The sequence below is a fragment of the Microtus pennsylvanicus genome, chromosome 11, assembly GCF_037038515.1.
Source record: "Microtus pennsylvanicus isolate mMicPen1 chromosome 11, mMicPen1.hap1, whole genome shotgun sequence".
NCBI lineage: Eukaryota > Metazoa > Chordata > Mammalia > Rodentia > Cricetidae > Microtus > Microtus pennsylvanicus.
Genome location: NC_134589.1, coordinates 7,754,886 through 7,772,023, shown reverse-complemented (window position 1 = coordinate 7,772,023; position 17,138 = coordinate 7,754,886). Strand labels below are relative to the sequence as shown.

At 52.2% G+C, this 17,138-nt stretch overlaps 1 protein-coding gene across 1 annotated transcript in view; it reads left to right on the top strand.

Moving 5' to 3' along the window:
• Nucleotides 1-17,138, top strand: part of Sdk2 (sidekick cell adhesion molecule 2) — a 280,717-nt gene that overhangs the window by 250,728 nt on the left and 12,851 nt on the right. The window contains exons 38-44 of the mRNA XM_075990014.1: nucleotides 2,252-2,389; nucleotides 5,386-5,547; nucleotides 7,827-7,952; nucleotides 12,291-12,455; nucleotides 13,686-13,826; nucleotides 14,096-14,234; nucleotides 15,868-15,994. Coding sequence (XP_075846129.1) covers nucleotides 2,252-2,389; nucleotides 5,386-5,547; nucleotides 7,827-7,952; nucleotides 12,291-12,455; nucleotides 13,686-13,826; nucleotides 14,096-14,234; nucleotides 15,868-15,994 — 998 coding nt within the window. The remainder of the gene's footprint in view (nucleotides 1-2,251; nucleotides 2,390-5,385; nucleotides 5,548-7,826; nucleotides 7,953-12,290; nucleotides 12,456-13,685; nucleotides 13,827-14,095; nucleotides 14,235-15,867; nucleotides 15,995-17,138) is intronic.

Sequence of the window (17,138 nt, the reverse complement as noted above, 5' to 3'; positions counted from 1 at the left end):
ACTGGCTCTGTCTTCTGGAGTGGGAGACTGGAGGAAGAGGGGGAGAGAGGCAGAGAGGCCAGGTGGGGACTAGACACAGGACAGGGCAGAGGAAGGAGAGAGAGTGCAGATCCTCTTGTCCTGAGGTGTCTCAAACCACTTTTGGTTAGTGTCACACTGGGACCCCCGTGAGTCCCGGGGTGAGCAGAGCAGTGTCCCTTCTTTTTCACAATGGGCAAGGGTCACCCCAGAAAACATGCTCTTTGCCCAGGGTCCCCTGGTAAGCCATAGGGGAAAGAGCAGATGCTGGAACCAAGGGCATCCAAGGGAATTCAGGGTTTTTCCTGTTTGTTTGTTTCCAATGTGGACTTGTTCCAGCATAAACAGTCAACCCTCCAAATCCGTGAATTCCAAATCTGCAGATTTAACCAAGCAAGAAAGGAAAATATTCCCCAAAATTGCTCCTGCCTGGGTGTGGCAGCACAGACCTGTAATCTAAGCATTTGGAGGGGAAGCCAGGAGGATCAAGAACTCAAAGTCAGGACTGTCAAGATGACTCAGTGGTTAAGAGCATTTGACTGCCCTTCCAGAAGGCAGAGTTCAGCTCCTAACACCCACATCAGGTGTCTCACAACCACCTTATGGCCTCAATCCAGGGGATTCAACTCCTTTATCTGACCTCTAAGGGCACCTGTGTTCATGTAACATACACACAGACACATATACACATAAATGAAAATAAAAATAAATCTTTAAAATAGGTGAGATCAAAGTCACCTCCAACTACACGGCAAGTTCAAGGTCACCCTGAGCTACACAAGAATGTCTCAAAAAACAAACAAAAGTATCTATACTGAATATGTATAGACAACACCACATAACAATTATTTAGCAACATGACATTGTATCCAGAATCATAAGTAACCAAGAGAGTTAAAGTATATGGAAGGGGCTAGAGGACATCTCAGTGGTACACCTCTCACTTAGCCTAAGAGATGCATGTCTTGGCTTTAATTGCCAACACCACAAAAGAAGGATGCATGTAGCATGTATGCTGAAGTGACACCATTTTATATATGACAAGCATCCTCAGATTTTTGTTAGGTCCAATTGACTATGGATACAGAAGGCAAAAGGACAGCCTTCTGCCCTGGCCAACAGAAACCAGCTTTTCTAGCCCGATGCACCCCTTACTGTGATTCCCACGACCCTTAAGGAAAGCAAGCTACTAGAGACAGTTCCTAGCCAGGATCCTCTCTGGGACAAGCCCCCACTCCAGGGGAGCCTTTCCTCCACTGGCTCCGCCAGCTCAGCCAGAGGCTGAACTTGGGTGTGCTAACCTCCATCTGTCTGCCTGCCCATCTCAACGATGCTCAATATGAACCCCGGGGACACTAGAAGCTTCCGGAGCTGTGGCAGTAGAACAGAATGTCCTGTCCCATATCCTATCCCTGGTGGGGGGGGGGGGGGCAGGAAAGGACCCTGAGTTCACCTCCCCCCTTCAAAGACAGCAGGGGAGATGAAGCCGGAAGCTGTCAAGATTAGTTCTGACTTGGTGGGAGGCAGCCCTGGACAATAATAGCCTGGCCATCCACCCAACCAGCTTGGGATGCTGGAAGGAAAGGAATGTTTCCCGCCCCCCCCCACTGCCACACACCAGAGTATTCCGACTCTGCGTTTTCAGAGTTCACCCCAGGGGTCTCAGTACAAGCAAACAACCCTTACAGAGGATCTGCCTGTCCTTGGCCTGGCTCCTCCTGACAGCGTGGTGTCTCTTTGACAAGCCCTGCAGTCCAGGGATGAAAGGAAGGCCATGTCTCCGGAGTTCTGACGTCTTGTTTAGCGCCCACTCTGAGGCAGAGACACCCCCACCTTCTCGAGCAGGATTGCTGAAAGACACACCCCACGGTGCCAGGAAATGGTCTTGCCCCACAGTGACCCTTGGGGATGCAGTGGCTGGTCCCATGCTGCTAGCCAGGGCTTAGAGCCACATAGGAAAGAGTCCAGACTCCCCATCTTTAAGGAGGGCTTTTTTGTCCCAGGGCCGGGGCCTCTGATGCTAGACAGCTGAGTGCTAATGATGTCAGGGGAGGAGGAGAGAGGGTTCAAGGGCCTCAAGTGACCCTTCTGCCTTCTTTTTGTACCTCACTTCACTCTCTCTCCTTTCCGGGCATGGACCCAAACTCTCCTGCTAGTTGCTTGGAGCCCAACCTGAGGCTTTGAACTTGTACAGAAAGAGAAAAACACAAGCCCTTTGCTGTCTCTCCAACAGCCCCCAGCGCCCCAGGCTCGGTCAAGTTCAGCGAGCTGACCACGACCTCAGTGAATGTGTCCTGGGAAGCCCCTGAGTTCCCCAACGGTCCTCTGGAGGGCTACAGGCTGGTGTATGAGCCCTGCACCCCCGTGGATGGTGAGTAGGAACCTCCCACATGGCCTGAACTCTCCCCTCTCTAGGACTTGCACCCAAAGACTATATCAAGATCACCACTCCGGAGTTAGAGGTGGGGAGAGTCTTTCCTTCTTGTAGATGGGAAGGCAGAAGCTCAACCCAGGGAAAGGGTGCTTCTGAGACAAAAGCCTCCGAGGACAAAGTCAAAGCAGCCACCTAAGGCACCCCATTTTCTGTGCTGGCAGAGGATGGACATTGGAGGGAGGAAGGGAGGGAGGAAGGAAGGGAAAGAAGGAAGGAGGGAGGAAGGAAGGGAGGGAGGGAGGGAGGAAGGAAGGGAAAGAAGGAAGGGAGGGAGGGAGGAAGGAAGGGAGGGAAATAAGGAAGGAGGGAGGAAGGGAGGGAGGGAGGGAGGGAGGGAGGGAAGGAGGGAGAAAATGAATCCAGACAAAATATAGTTGCCCTAAGATGGGACAGGACCCAGAGAAAAGTCCTCTGATATCCCTCTCATGCTATCCTGGCCCCCTTCCTAACCTCAGAGTTCTCAGCAGCCCCCCCAATGGAGGGTCAGAAACCCCTTTAGAAATCAAGTCAGAGCCTGGGGAGCGTCCCCAGGAGGATGTGTGAGGGTGGGCCGGCACTCGACCCCTGCTCTGCACACACTGTCATAGTTCAGGCCTTCCTCAGACCAGTCCCTCTCAGCCTCTACCCTTCCCAGTTCGCCAACAAGATCTTGCTCCACTTCTGGGGCTCTCGGGAGGAGCTGGACTGACAGTCCTGACAGCTGACATCCGGTACCCGCCTACTTTCTCACATAGCATAGCCCAATGCCAGCCGGTAGGAACAAGGCAGGGGTGAGCAGAAGTCCCCAGAAGTCAGTTTTATTCCCTACCACTATCGTAAGAGAACAAGGGACTTACAAGAAAGAAGGTTCCTCAGTGTCTGGGTCTACTTACAGCAAGGCATAGGGACGTGACTGCCTTAGAAGTGACACCCTGGTGGCAGGAAGTGACCACTTTTGTGGTCACCTCCCCCTCACTCTCTCCTCCCAGCACTGGAACCTGGCAAGAACGAGGGATGGGGCCTGGGAACATTAGGCGGCTAGCAGTTCTGGGTCAGCGGTGGGAACAATGGCCCTCAGTCTTTCTTGCCACCACCTGGGTGCCAGCTGCCTGTCCCGCAGAGCAAAGCAGAACCAAGGGTGAAGCAGGTCCTGGGGAGAGATGCAGTCAGGAGCAGGGCTAGGTCAGAGGTCAAGAAGACAAAATGCAGGGAACCTAGACAGGCCCCTGTCCCAGTGGCTTCTACCTGACCTGAGGACCTCCCACTGAGAAATGGATCACTTGGCCTCTTGTGACCCTGTTCCATCAGGGTTTAGACCACCTGGCTAAACTCCATCTCCCTATAGGTTTCTAACTTCTTTAATGGCCTCGCTAGTAAGTAAGGGGCACCGTCTAGCATGTGCCACAGCTCTGGAGCAGGCCAGCAGCACCCCATTTTCTTATAGATCTAGACCAGTAAAGGGTTTGCTCAGTGGTGTCTAAAGCAGTCGTTCAATAGATAAATAGGGGTTAGAGGTGCAGCTCCATTGATAGAGGGCCTGGCATGCGCAAAGCCCTGGGTTCCATCCTCAGCACCACAAAGACCAGCCACGGTGATCCATGCCTATAATTCCAGCACTCAGAAGGTGGAGGCAGCAAGATCGAGTGTTCGGGGTCATCCTTAGCTATATAGCAAGTTTGAGATCAGTTTGAGCTACTAGAGACACTGTCTCAAAAGTAAGTAGGACCAGCCTGGAGGTAGTGGCACACACCTTTAAATCAGCACTGGGGAGGCAGAGGCAGGCGGATCTCTGTGAGTTCGAAGCCAGCCTGGTCAACAGAATAAGTTCCAGGTCAGCCAGGGCTACGCAGAGAAACCCTGTCTCTAAATAAATAAATACACAATAGGGCCTGGAGATGTGCCTTAGAAGTTCAGGGTACTGTCGGCTGTTCCAGAGGACCAATTCCCAAGCACCCATGTGGCAGGTCATTGCCATCTGTAACTCCACTTTCAGGGAACTCAGTGCCCTCTTTTGGCCTCCTTAGGCACCCAGCATGCAAATGGTATGCAAACATGCATGCAGGCAAATCATCCATACATGTAAGATACGAAGTTTTTAATTAAATAAAGTGCCTACTATGTGTTTAGTGCTCTTTCGCTATATGTGAGACTCCATATCCCTGTTGGGGATGCTCCTGACATTTCAGCTGAGCAGAAAAACAAACGAAAGCCAGCTGGAGACATAGCTGAAGCCACCAGGCCAACTCCAGGACGCAAAGCCCGTCCCTCTGTGTGGTGACACCTTACACAATGAACCCTGGTCCTGACTCTCAGGGAGACTTTAGGCTTGGGAAGCCCAGAGCACACAGTACCACCCTGTGAAAGCCCCCATCCTGCCCCTGGCTGCCATGGCCTGAGGTGCCGAAGCATCTCTACTTTTGCCCTAAAAGTCAAATGGTACAGATGATGGGGCTCCTAAAACTAGGCTCTCATTGGACAAGAGGAAAGAGGAACATAGGGTTAGTGCTGGGACTGGGACTGAGGCTGGGACTGGGGCTGGAATTGGGGTTGGAGGAGTCACTAGGTGCCATCCAGCTCCAATTCTGGGGGTGTCTTCACAGAACTTCCTAACAGAGGGTGACTAGATTTCAAGTTCTATGGGATGTTGGGGTGTGGGTGAACTGATGTGGGGCATAGAAGTAAGACAGGATGGGAACTTTGTGGCTCTTCTGGGTTGGGCAGACAGGACATAGCTTTCCTCCTGGTACCTTAACCAGAGAGCCATCTTTTCCTGAGCTCACTTACAGAGCCATGCTCCTGACACAGCGCTGGCAGCTTGTGGACTTGAGTGACAGCTCAACCTATTTCAAGGGGTTGGGGCCACAACTGTCACCTCTTCCCAGTAGCTGCTGGTGGCCTTGGTGGCCCTGCTCTCGGCAGCGACTACAGCCCCTGCTCACAGTCCTTCCCCGCAGGGGTCAGCAAGATTGTGACAGTGGACGTGAAGGGGAACAGCCCACTGTGGCTGAAGGTGAAGGACCTGGCCGAGGGCATGACCTACCGTTTCCGCATCAAAGCCAAGACCTTCACCTATGGGCCTGAGATAGAAGCCAACATCACCACGGGCCCTGGAGAAGGTAGGAGAGATGCCACACTTCCCTATGCACTGTGTCCTCAGCCCTCCTACTAGGAGCCAGAGCTGAAGACTGTAAGGCCCCTCCCCCTTCCCCCTCCCTCTTTCTTCCTTTCCCTGACTCCTCCTCCCTCCTTGCCCCTCCTCCTGTCAGCTCCGCTCTCCTCCCCCATCCTGGGCTTGCTTATTATCATCTAAGTCCTCAGGCTATTCCAGCCCCAAGCCTGGAGTGGCCCAGACCTCTCACCACCAGCAAGCCCAAACACACAGCCCAGGCTGCCCCAGGGTGGGCTTAGTTGGCCTGATACTTATGATCCTCCTGCCTTGGTTGCCCAAGGGCTGGGTTTACAAGAGTGAACCCCCATGCCCATCCTGCTTTCATTGTCTTTCTTCTTCTTCTTCTTCTCTAACCTTCGGCTTCTGTCACCTCTGTCGTCACCTCTGTCACCTCTGTCCAGGAAGCAGGCTGCCTGGCAGGTGTCCAAGCCTCCAGGCTGGCCAGAAGCACCTCCCCATGCCTCCCCCTCCCCCCACCCCAACAGGGGCTCTCAGAGCAGAGTGCAGAGACTCACCCCTCAGCACTTGTCCAAATGTACACTCTCCGGGAGGACACAGAGGTTCTGACTGCCAAGAGACGCAGGCGTCTCCTCTGACCACCACCCTGGAGGCGGTAATTAACACCTCCAGTAACGCTCTTCTTCACAGTCAGGCCAGTGTCTCCAACACCCAAGACCCCCTTTCCCAGCTGCCTTTATACCCAGAAGGCCACTTCGTACTTCCCTGTCAGCGACCAACCCTCTGCTCCTCCCCTAATCACCTCTTTCACTGCCCCTGACGACCTTTGTCTTGCCCCACCTTCCTCCCAGAACCCTGGAGCAGTCAGAGTTTCCTCTCCACAGGCCCTGTCATGGGTTCAGGTTTTCCCATTCTGAACATGAAAACCACCTCTTAAGCAACCCTGCTGTTCCACCCCTCTCTTGAGGAAGCATCCAGCTGACCCACTTCCTTCAGAAGGCCACCAGAATGCCACCTCCTCCTTCCCCCTCCCTGCCCCATAGCCAGAAAACCCAGGCGGCTACCCTTCCCTCAGCCCTGAGGGATGTCCTGTACAGAGTGAACAGCAAGGACTCTGAAGGCCACCACAACCTGAACCCCACTCTCAGGTCGTGTCTCCCCTCTGTGGGCTGCAGGCAGGATGCTCCTTAGAGAAGGAAGGGGGGAAGAAAATGAGACCCCCCAAAAACTGCACCTTCAGGACCAGATATAGGGGCCTGGCGATGGGATATCCAGCTGTGTGAGGAGCCTCCGGTGTCCTGTCTGAGTTGACCAGCTCTCCTGGGCCCCAGAGGGCTTCGGTGAGAGGCTGGACTCATGCTCTCATCCCTTCGGGCAGCCAGAGGCCACTAGCTCATGCAGTGTTGCCTCAACCCCTGGGACTATGAGCATACAAAAAGCACCTACTGTGTGCTATGCTCTAGGGATGGCGAGCTCCATGTCTAGTGGGAAACAGGCTTGGTGGGGATCACACGTGGCAAGAGTCGCAAGGCAGGTACCAGGTTTATATTGGCACACTCCCAGGGAAGTAGTGGGGATACAGTATAGACAGATGCCTGGCCCAGTCCTGTGTCAACGCAACCTGCCTCCTGGGTCTTATTCTACCTCCCTCCTCCAGCATCTCAGTATGCTAGACATGTCTTTCCCTAAGTTCTCTTCTTTAGGCTTCCTAGGGCCTGAGTCTCCTCTCTTCCCACCTAACCTAACAGCACATGCACATGGGGCTAGGAGATTTCAAGTAAGAGACAGGGAAGGCATTATCCAATGCCACGGAAGGAGATGGTGGAGGGAAATTCATCCTTGGGCATGTCCACCATCAATTCATTCGCCTCTGCTGCCCGCCATGATTCCTCCTTTCAGGATTTTCTTCCACAAGGGCCCTCGTGGATGGGTAAGCTGAGGCACCCATCCCTGAAGGAGTCCATGAATGGATCACGTAATACGTTCTGGCTGGACTTCAATGCCTCAGCCCTCTGACTGATCATCACCTACACCCTACCTTGACCTGAGATTCGGAATGTGGGGTGTAGGGAAACAGGGGAGATGATAGTCACATCCTGGCAGGCCCAGCCTGAGACACTCTTTTCAGACACCGTATTTGCAGGCTCTTGGAGATGCTGTGGCTAGAGCTGGTCTGGTTGCCCAGCCCCCTCCCACCAGCACAGGTTGTTGGAAAGGGTGGCTATAATGGCTCCACAGACGCCCTTACCCACTGTGGGGTGTTTGCAGGTGCCCCGGGACCACCAGGAGTACCAATCATCGTTCGGTACAGCTCAGCCATTGCCATCCACTGGTCCAGCGGAGACCCTGGCAAAGGACCCATCACACGCTATGTAATAGAGGCCAGGCCGTCAGGTATGCCCGCCCAGGCTAGGCTGTTCTCTCTCTGTGGCCCACTTCCTGCCTTTCTCCTGCCTTTAACCCTTGGACTTGTGTCTGTCCTCCATCTGTCAAAGCACGTGCGTTATTGCAAGTGAAATTTAGCACCTTGTACAGACCAGTTAAGGTTGAAGATCATTCAAGAAGCCAGAGGAGGGGTTGGGGAAATGGTTTAATCAGTCAGGTGTGCGGACAACGAGGATCTGCATTCAGATCCCCAATGCCCACGTAAAAAAGCCATACATGGTGGTGCCCACCTATAATTCCAGCACTGGTCCGATGAAAATGAGAGGACCCCCTAGAGTCTGTTTGTCAGAACGGGCGGACTCTAGTTTCACTCTGTCTTAAAACGCTCCAGTAGAGAGCAGTTAACAAAGACACTCAACACCCACCTCCGACCTCTACACAGAAGTGCGCACGCACATACACACACACGCACACACGCGCACACACACGCACACACATGCACACACATGCACACACATGCACACACACGCACACACATGCACACACACGCACACACATGCACACACACGCACACACATGCACACACACGCACACACACGCACACACATGCACACATGCACACACATGCACACACACGCACACACACGCACACACATGCACACACAGACACAGGAAAGCAAGGGTTTGGCTCATGCTGGTTAAATACCCATGTCCTACTTGTGACTAGCTCTTGTTGTCCTACCAACGTCTCCTGTCAAGCCTGAAATCCAATCCCAAAAACTTCCAAAGCCTTCAGGACAAGAGCGGCTGATAAGTCACTCCTGAGGGGGACTGTTTTCCGCTCCTGTTTCACCCTCGCCTGTCCCTGCACCTGCTTCCCAGGCTCCAGCTCCCTCTGTTGCTAGGTTTCCAAGCTAATCAGGGTGGCCCAAGTCAGCCAAGAGCTGCAGGCTTGCTCTTTGTATTCAGAGGATGAGGATCTGTGCCTAGGCGATAGAAGAAAGATAAGTCTTTGTTGCCCAAATGAGAATTATAGTCAGAGGCAGAGGAACCTATTGGTAGTTGACTGCGTGCGTGCGTGCGTGCGGGCGGGCGTGCGTGCGTGCGTGTGTGTTAGCGCGTGTGATGTTGCTACAAATGTGCATGCATGTGGAGATTGAGGTGAGCCTCAGGTGTAATTCCTCAGGTGCTATTCATCTTGTTTTACAAGGCAGGGCCTCTTCACTGGCCTGGAACTCACCCAATTAAGCTAAGGCTGGCTGCTCAGCAAGCCCCAGAGATGCTCCTGTCTCTGCCATGAGGTCGCAGATGCTTACCACTGTACCCATGTCCCACTTTTAAAAAACAAAACAAAACAAAACCTGGATTCTAGGGATCGAACTCCGATCTTTATTTACGCTTGCAGGGCAAGCAGTTTGCTGGCTGAGCTATCTCCCCATCATACTTATGGAGAATTAAACCATCCCCACCACAGGCTTTCTATTCTTCAGGGTGGCTCGGTGCTCATCACCCCAATAACGAAGAGTAAAGTACTCTGGGAGGTCCTGGAAGCCACCACACACACACACACACACACACACACACACACACACCATTGCCCTTATCTTACGCTAACCAGAGTAGCTAAGCATCTAGAGACCTCAGATCCACCGTATCACCCACGCCACAGGTGGCACTGGCTCTCCCCCACCTCCAGATGGTCCCTCCCTGGACCTCCAGCACCGGCTGTTGCGTTGGCCCAGAGGCCTCAACATGCATCTCCCCACCAAGGCCTGTGCCTGCTTATTCTGCCCAAGCGGGCCCACCTGGTGCCAGGCTGTGGCATGTTGGCCCTGGAGCTCAGCTTGTTGATTTTCCAGTATTCCCTGGGAGGCCCAGCATGAACCACTGCCCTTCCAAGCTTGGGGGCTGTGACACCGGTGGAATGGAGGCTAGACTGAGCCAGCACTCAGTGGCATGCCAAGAAGGGCCAAAGTCAGCAGCTCCAGGAAGGGGAGGATGATTGGAAAGTGCGGAAGGGAGCCAGGAGGATGCTAGAACAACCCCTAAAACTGTTGGAAAGTGAGCTGCTTTTCAGAGATGGGTATCCCCCTCTGAGCTGTCTGCCCCCTTTATCCTCCCTCCATGCTAACATGTTGAAATAGCCTTGGAGGCAGCAAAATACCCCTGCATTGCTGTGGGGGTTTTTGTTGTTATTTCTGTCTAGAGACAGGGTTTCTCTGTGTAGCCTTTGCAGTCTTGGAACTCACTTTATAGACCAGGCTGGCCTCAGACTCACAGAGATCCACCTGCCTCTGCCTCCCAAGTGCTGATATTAGAGGCGTGCACCACCATGCCCGGCTGCTGCGCTTCTTTCTACACAGACTAAACTAAACAAACTAATTGCTTCAAGCCAGAGAGCTGCCAGGCAAAACAGAGCTGGGGGGGGGGATTTACTCGAAGACTGACAGGCCTGTGTACTGCCCCCCACCAACACACATGCATCTGCTGACTAGAAGACTAGAGGCCACTGAGGGACATTCCAGCAGCTTCTCTCACTGCCCAGACCCCATTTTTTTGTGTTTGTGTGTTGCGGGGGTGGGGGGGGTAAATTAGGGGAGGTACAAACAGCAGGCAGGAGGCTCAGCTTTTAGAAGGCAGCACCTATTAGCAAACACCAGTTACACCCAGCACTTTCCTGGCCACCAGGAGGAAATTCAGTGCCAGGCTGAGTCAGGTAATTGAGTAGAAAATGCCAGGCTGCGGGCTACCCACGGTGGTGTGACCTTGGGAAGGTGAGTTAAGCTCTCCGAGCCTTGGTTCTCTTATCTCTCAAACGGGAATAGCAGTTCCTACCTCCTGCCATTGCTGTGGACTTGAAAATTTAAAACTCACACCACCACCACCACAGTTGGGTTGCCTTACACAGGAGCATCAGCTTGAGGGCGTGGGACATCTTCATGGCTTACAGTAGTTGCATGAGGAGCTGAACCCCAATACATCTCAGGGAATGAAATGTTGAACTATGCACCGAGTTACTGATAATACTATGACAAACCCTGGGGAAAGTCTGCAGTCCTTGGTTTAACACACACTGGGAAGGTGTCTGAGCTAAGTGCCAGTTTATAAAGAAACAAAGACAAGCCGGGCATGATCCTGCCCTTGAGGATTTCACAGCCTGGGAGATTAAACAAAAAGACATAAGAGAGGAGACCAAGGCAGGGGGAATGTAAGTGCCAGGTCTGCTTGGGCTACAAAATGAGACCCATTAAAATTAAAATAGTGTAGGTAATAACCAAGTAGATACTCAAAAGTACCAATGATGGGGTGAGGAGCGTGGCCCAGTAGGCCAAGTGCTTGCTGGCCATGGATCCCTGGCACCCATGGAGAAACTGAGGTTGAATCTGGGACCCTGGTACTGGGAGATGGAGGCAAGCAGGGATCCCCATAGTCCATAACCAGCCAGTCTAGCCAATTGCTGAGTTCAAGATTTGATAACAGGGCTGGAGAGATGGCTCAGAGGTTAAGAGCACTGGCTGTTCTTCCAAAGGTCCTGAGTTCAATTCCCAGCAACCACATGGTGGCTCACAATCATCTGTACTGAGATCTGGCGCCCTGCTCTGGCGTGCAGACACACATCGAGGCAGAATGTTGTATACATAATAAATAAATAAATCCTTAAAAAAAATATTTGATAGCAGGCGCTGTCTCAAAAGAAAAGGTGGAGAGTGATAGAAAGGAGCCCAGACATGGTTTCACATGTTCAGGCACACACACACACACACACACACATTATTTGGGTGGACCCACATCTAAACATAAATTTCCTTATGAGATATACTTTGTACACTTAGCCTAAAATTAATTTTATACACTATTTTAATACTTTGTGAAGTAAAGTTTTATCGTGTGTGGTCTTTCCACTTGATGTGTTACAGGTCTCAAAATGTTTCAGTCTGGGAACATTTGGGATTTTATTTTTATTCTTTTAGGTCTCACTGTACAGCCCAGACTGGCCTCAAACTTGGAGTCCTCTTTTTCCTTGACCTCCAGACTGCTAAGATCATAGGCATGTCGCTTTTAGAGTTTAGCTTCTCAGATTAGGGTGCTCAGGCTGTATTGCTTTGATTGTTGGAGAATTTATTGCACAATTTTTTTACATGCTTTTAAATGTTTTAGTTTTAAAGAAAAGATTAAGAGACACCCTCTCCCAGCATCCACAAGACTTCCTAAGAGTCAGGCTCAGGCACAGTGTTGAGCCACTGACCTGATGGGACCCACCTTCAGGGAGGTGCAGCAAGAACCAGATGAGGTGGGAGAATCTGAGGCTCTTCCACCTCACAGTGCCTCCTCTCTGTGCTCCTGCAGATGAGGGGCTCTGGGACATCCTCATCAAGGACATCCCCAAGGAGGTAACTTCCTACACCTTCAGCATGGACATCCTGAAGCCAGGCGTGAGCTATGACTTCCGGGTCATCGCGGTCAATGACTATGGCTTTGGCACCCCCAGCAGCCCCTCTCAGTCTGTGCCAGGTACCAGCCTTTAGCGTGACAGATCAGAGTCCTTGAAGAGCCTGATGACATGCTTGGCAGTGGCGGCGGGGGAGTGGGGGGTGGGGGGGAGACAGACATCGGGCAGCGGAAGCATCAAGGTTGTCATCCAAATGGACTGTCTGTCTGTCCCTCAGTCCCTCTAACTGTGAACTCTGGGTCCCAAGCCTGATGTAGCTTAGAGTTCTGAGGGATCATGGAGGCCATGGAATAGTCAAGTCATAAACTTTGTTTCCATGGAAGCCATTTCACCCCACTCCCAAAAGACAGCCCCGGGCGGACCATGGGCTAATCCTGGTGCCATCTGAGACCTCGCTGAGTGGCACCCAGGTGGGCCATGTTCACTGTCTCCCTTCCCCTTTTCTTCATTCCTCTCACCTAGTTCAGCTCTGGGTCCATACAGGACAGTAGGCCTACACCAAGACCCTGGTCACTCACTGACCACTGGAATATGAAGGTAGAAATTCAACTCATATTGTGCCTCTGCTCTCTGGTGGGGCATTAGCAACCAAGCTCCTCTTTTCACCCACATACTTTCTCCTATGCTCAGATGACAGCACCAAACTATAGAAAACAAAGAGTCTAAGACAAGAATAGAAGAACCATCTCCTCATTGGAAGTGATATGGATTAGGAGTTTCTGGGTACAGGAAGCAAATTACTAGGGGGCTTTGGTAGAAAGGGAGCCCTACCTGGCAGAGGCATTTAAAAAAAAAAAACCACATGTGATCTCTCTCCCAACTTCCCTAGCTTTCTGTCATCAGTTTAAAAGAAAAAAAGAAAAGGAAAGGAAGAAAAACTACAATTTTGAGAGTAGTTCTCCCAGACTTCCTAAATGCCAGAAAAGCATCCTTTCCCACACAGAGTCTGTCTATCAAAGTCTTTTGCCCAAGGCAAGAGAGTGAAAAACAAAAGCAGCTAACATACTGCTATTCTTTCTTCCCGATCCCCTGACAGACATCACTAATCAATCCCAGCACTATTCCTTAATAAATCCAGGGGATTCTTCATCAATTAAACCATAAAACTCTGCTCGAAACAGTCCTCCAGGCAATACTTTGCCTACAGATCAAAGCTGGAATTCTGAGTGCACAGGCCCCATCTACCCATAACACCCTTGAACAGTTGGTGGAACCCCAAATGGAACAGGAAAGTCTGCGGCAGGGGGATATGGAGTACCCTGGGCCTGACACTGTCCCCTGCCCCACTGCAGCCCAGAAAGCCAGCCCCTTCTATGAGGAATGGTGGTTTTTGGTCGTCATAGCCCTAGTGGGCCTCATCTTCATCCTGCTTCTGGTCTTCGTACTCATCATCCGAGGTCAGAGCAAGAAGTACTCCAAGAAGACAGACTCAGGTGAGCCAGCCTGCGCCCCCTAATGGCAGACTTGACTCTTGAGGGTCTCCTTCCCATTGGTGGGGGGGGGGGGTAGGTCTCTTTCCTGGCGATGCATCCTCTCAGGTGGAACAGCCAGGAATTCCTCCACACAACCTCCGGCTCTAATCTGGGTCTTGATGTTAACAAGCATGAAAAAGGAGCATGCGGGCTAAGTGAGAGAATGGAGCTGGAAAGGAATGGCCATGTTGTCTGATGGGTACCAATCCCCCCCACCACCCCATCCTTAGGAGGCAATACCAAGTCAGGAGCCCTTGGCCATGGGGAGATGCTGAGCTTGGATGAAAGCAGTTTTCCCGCTCTGGAGCTCAACAACCGGCGGCTGTCCGTAAAGAACTCTTTCTGCAGGAAGAATGGCTTGTATACCAGGTACTGTCGTCTGTCTGTGCATGTGGGGGCAGAGGACAGAGGCTTGAGGGCCTCTTGTGCCTGCTGGGGAGGAGCATGGAACATGCAATGCCCGCTTGGCCTTCCAGGTCCAGGGAAATAGCATCCAAGCTTCAGGGCTGCCAATGGCCAGCAGAAGGTCATGAAGGACCCCAGCAGCACCCCCAGGGGTCTGTGTTAGTCCCACCAAACCTAGCCACAGCTTAAGGAATGTTAGAAAATCCATGAGGAGGTGGGTGGGTACTAACAGTTCTGCTGATGGCTGCAGAATGCAGAAACATAGAGCCTTGTGGAAGCCAGCTTACAATTGTTTGGAGTCAGTTGCACTAGTAACTGGCCTTAGAGATGGCCGTATACCCCAGAGACGAGCTGGACCCAGCTGAAGCACCCAGTGGGAGGTACCAGGAACTGGTCCATTGTTGCTTATGCCCTCCTTGGCAAGGGAAGAGTAAAACCTTCTTCCCCGAGCTTGACTTACTTCTGTTTGAGGGTGTCCTCCTGCCACCATCTTTCAGCCTCTGGAAACAGCCTGGAAAAGCCTTGAGGTATAGCTCATCTGGCAGAGAACTCGCCTGCCATGCATGAAGCCCTGGCTTTGATCCCTAACACTGGAAACTAGGTGTGCTGTGAACTTGAAGGGCATCCCTAAATTCCATAAAGTTTGAGGCCAGCCTGCATTGCATGTGACGTTTTCTCAAAAGCCAAAAACAATGAAAAAAGTAGAGGCTCTTGGTGGGAGCCAACTCCCACTCCTGACTTCTTCATGACTCCAGTCTCTCCTGATCTTGCTTCCCTGGAGCCCTCAGGCTGCCCCTTTGCAAGGGCAGGGAATGCTCCTGGGACCTGCCTGCTCCTCCTCTGATAGGATCCAGGCAGTTGTTTGCTTCCAGAAGCTCAAAGGAGGTTGGGGCCACAGCCAGAGGGACTCCTGTTTCCAGCCTCAGCCATATTGACATTCACGGCTCACTGGAGGCAGCCGGCTGGGAGAGGCGGGGCAGCTTCTTGAGGGAATTTCACAAAGCGTCTTTCTGTCTCCTCTTGAAGGGGTAAGCCAAGGGGGCGGAGGGGAAGGCTGAGGGCGAGCGGGCAGGCTCTCATCCCTCGCCAATCCAGCCTTCCAAAGAAAGAGGCATTTGAAGCTGTGGTTAAACTCACCCAAGGCCAGCATGGCTACCACAGCCCCACTGAGCAAGCTCCTGAGCCTGCCACAGGGAACAAGGGGGCATTTTACCCACGGCCACACCTCCCCTTGTCTCCTTGCCTCTCCTACTCATAGGACACACACATAGAGGTTCACATGTTCCTGTGCCTCCATGGGAATGAGAAAAATTTTGTTTTCACCAAACCAGACCCAAACTGATCCTGAACTGCTCTCACAGTGATCCTGTGTGTGCCTGGGCACACAGACAGACATACTGTTTGCCTGTGTGGTCAAGAACATAAGTATGGCATCCTTTTCTCTCCCTCCTCTTCCTCCAAGCCTCTCTCTGTAGGGCCTGGGCTGACACAGTGTGGCCACAGGGAGGAAGAACCCAGGACAGAGGGGCTTGTATAGCCTGTGTTCCTCCAGACCTATCTGAGGCCACCTCTCTGCCTCATTCCCTTCTCTCCCTAGGTCCCCTCCCAGGCCCAGTCCAGGCAGCTTACACTATTCTGATGAAGATGTCACCAAGTACAATGACCTCATCCCAGCCGAGAGCAGCAGCCTGACAGAGAAACCCTCCGAAATCTCGGACTCCCAGGTGAGGGGCACAAGGGTTAATCGGTGACCGGACAGGTAGTGTGGCTGCTACCAATGGGGATGAAGGGATGAACAGTGTCTCATCACACAGCCAACCTTCCTCCGTCCCTCCTTCCCTCCCTCTTCCTCCCCCTCCTTCCCTCTCTTCTCCCCTCCCTTTCTTCTTTGGCTGGTGCTATAAAGACCAAAGGGCTGGAGAAGCTCTCCAGAAGTCATTCATAGGTCAATCACCACCACTTCCTGCCCTGCTCAGAGTTTACCTCAGCGTGGTCACCTGAGACCTGAGAGCCTGGTCTCTCACACTCGCCAAACTCCCTCCCCCGCCCCCCCCCCATCCTGGGTTCTCAGTAACTCTGACTCATGAGGAACCTTGGTACCGAAGATAAAGAGTTAACTAAAGGAGTGCAGTGTCGGGGAGGGCTAGGGCCAGGCAGTGGTGGCACAGGCCTTTAATCCCAGCACCAGAGGGATCTCAGTGAGTTCGAGGGCAGCCTAGTGTAGAAAGCGAATTCCAGGGCAGCCAGGACTGTTGCACAGAGAAACCCTGTCTCAAAGAAACCCTGTCTCAAAGAACAAAACAAAACAAAAAAAAAAGGAGGAGGGGGAGGGGCTAGGCACGTTGTTCATTGGATAAGAGTACTTCCCTAGCATGCTAAAGGTCTCCCAATCTGTCCAGTGAGACATCTAAAGGAACCAGACATTCATTTCCACTCCCTCTAGGTCATGTTTACAAATAACTTGTAGAGTTTCTAAAAAAAACAAACAAACAAACAGGAAGAGGAAATATAATCAAGCCCACCGTTAAAGAATAAATGCAAAACATGTTCTAGGCACTAACGCTATTCCCTCACCCTCAACACTGCTACCCCCCTCACACCCTCCCACCTCTCCACAGAGCTTTGCTTGCACATTTGAATGATAGTCCCATCTCCCCAGAGGGCTGCAGTGGGGATATGTTCATTCGAAAGGTAGCCCTGGGCTGTGATATGATGCCTAAACCTGCAAGGAGTCCACTCTGTCTCTTAGCACCCTGTGTCTGGGACGGTCCTTAGTAACCCTTCACCCTCACAAGGCGGGTAGCATGGTACGCTGAGCAAGATGAAGTTGAGCCATGCAGCTCCTCACAGGCTCAGGAAAAGGCACAA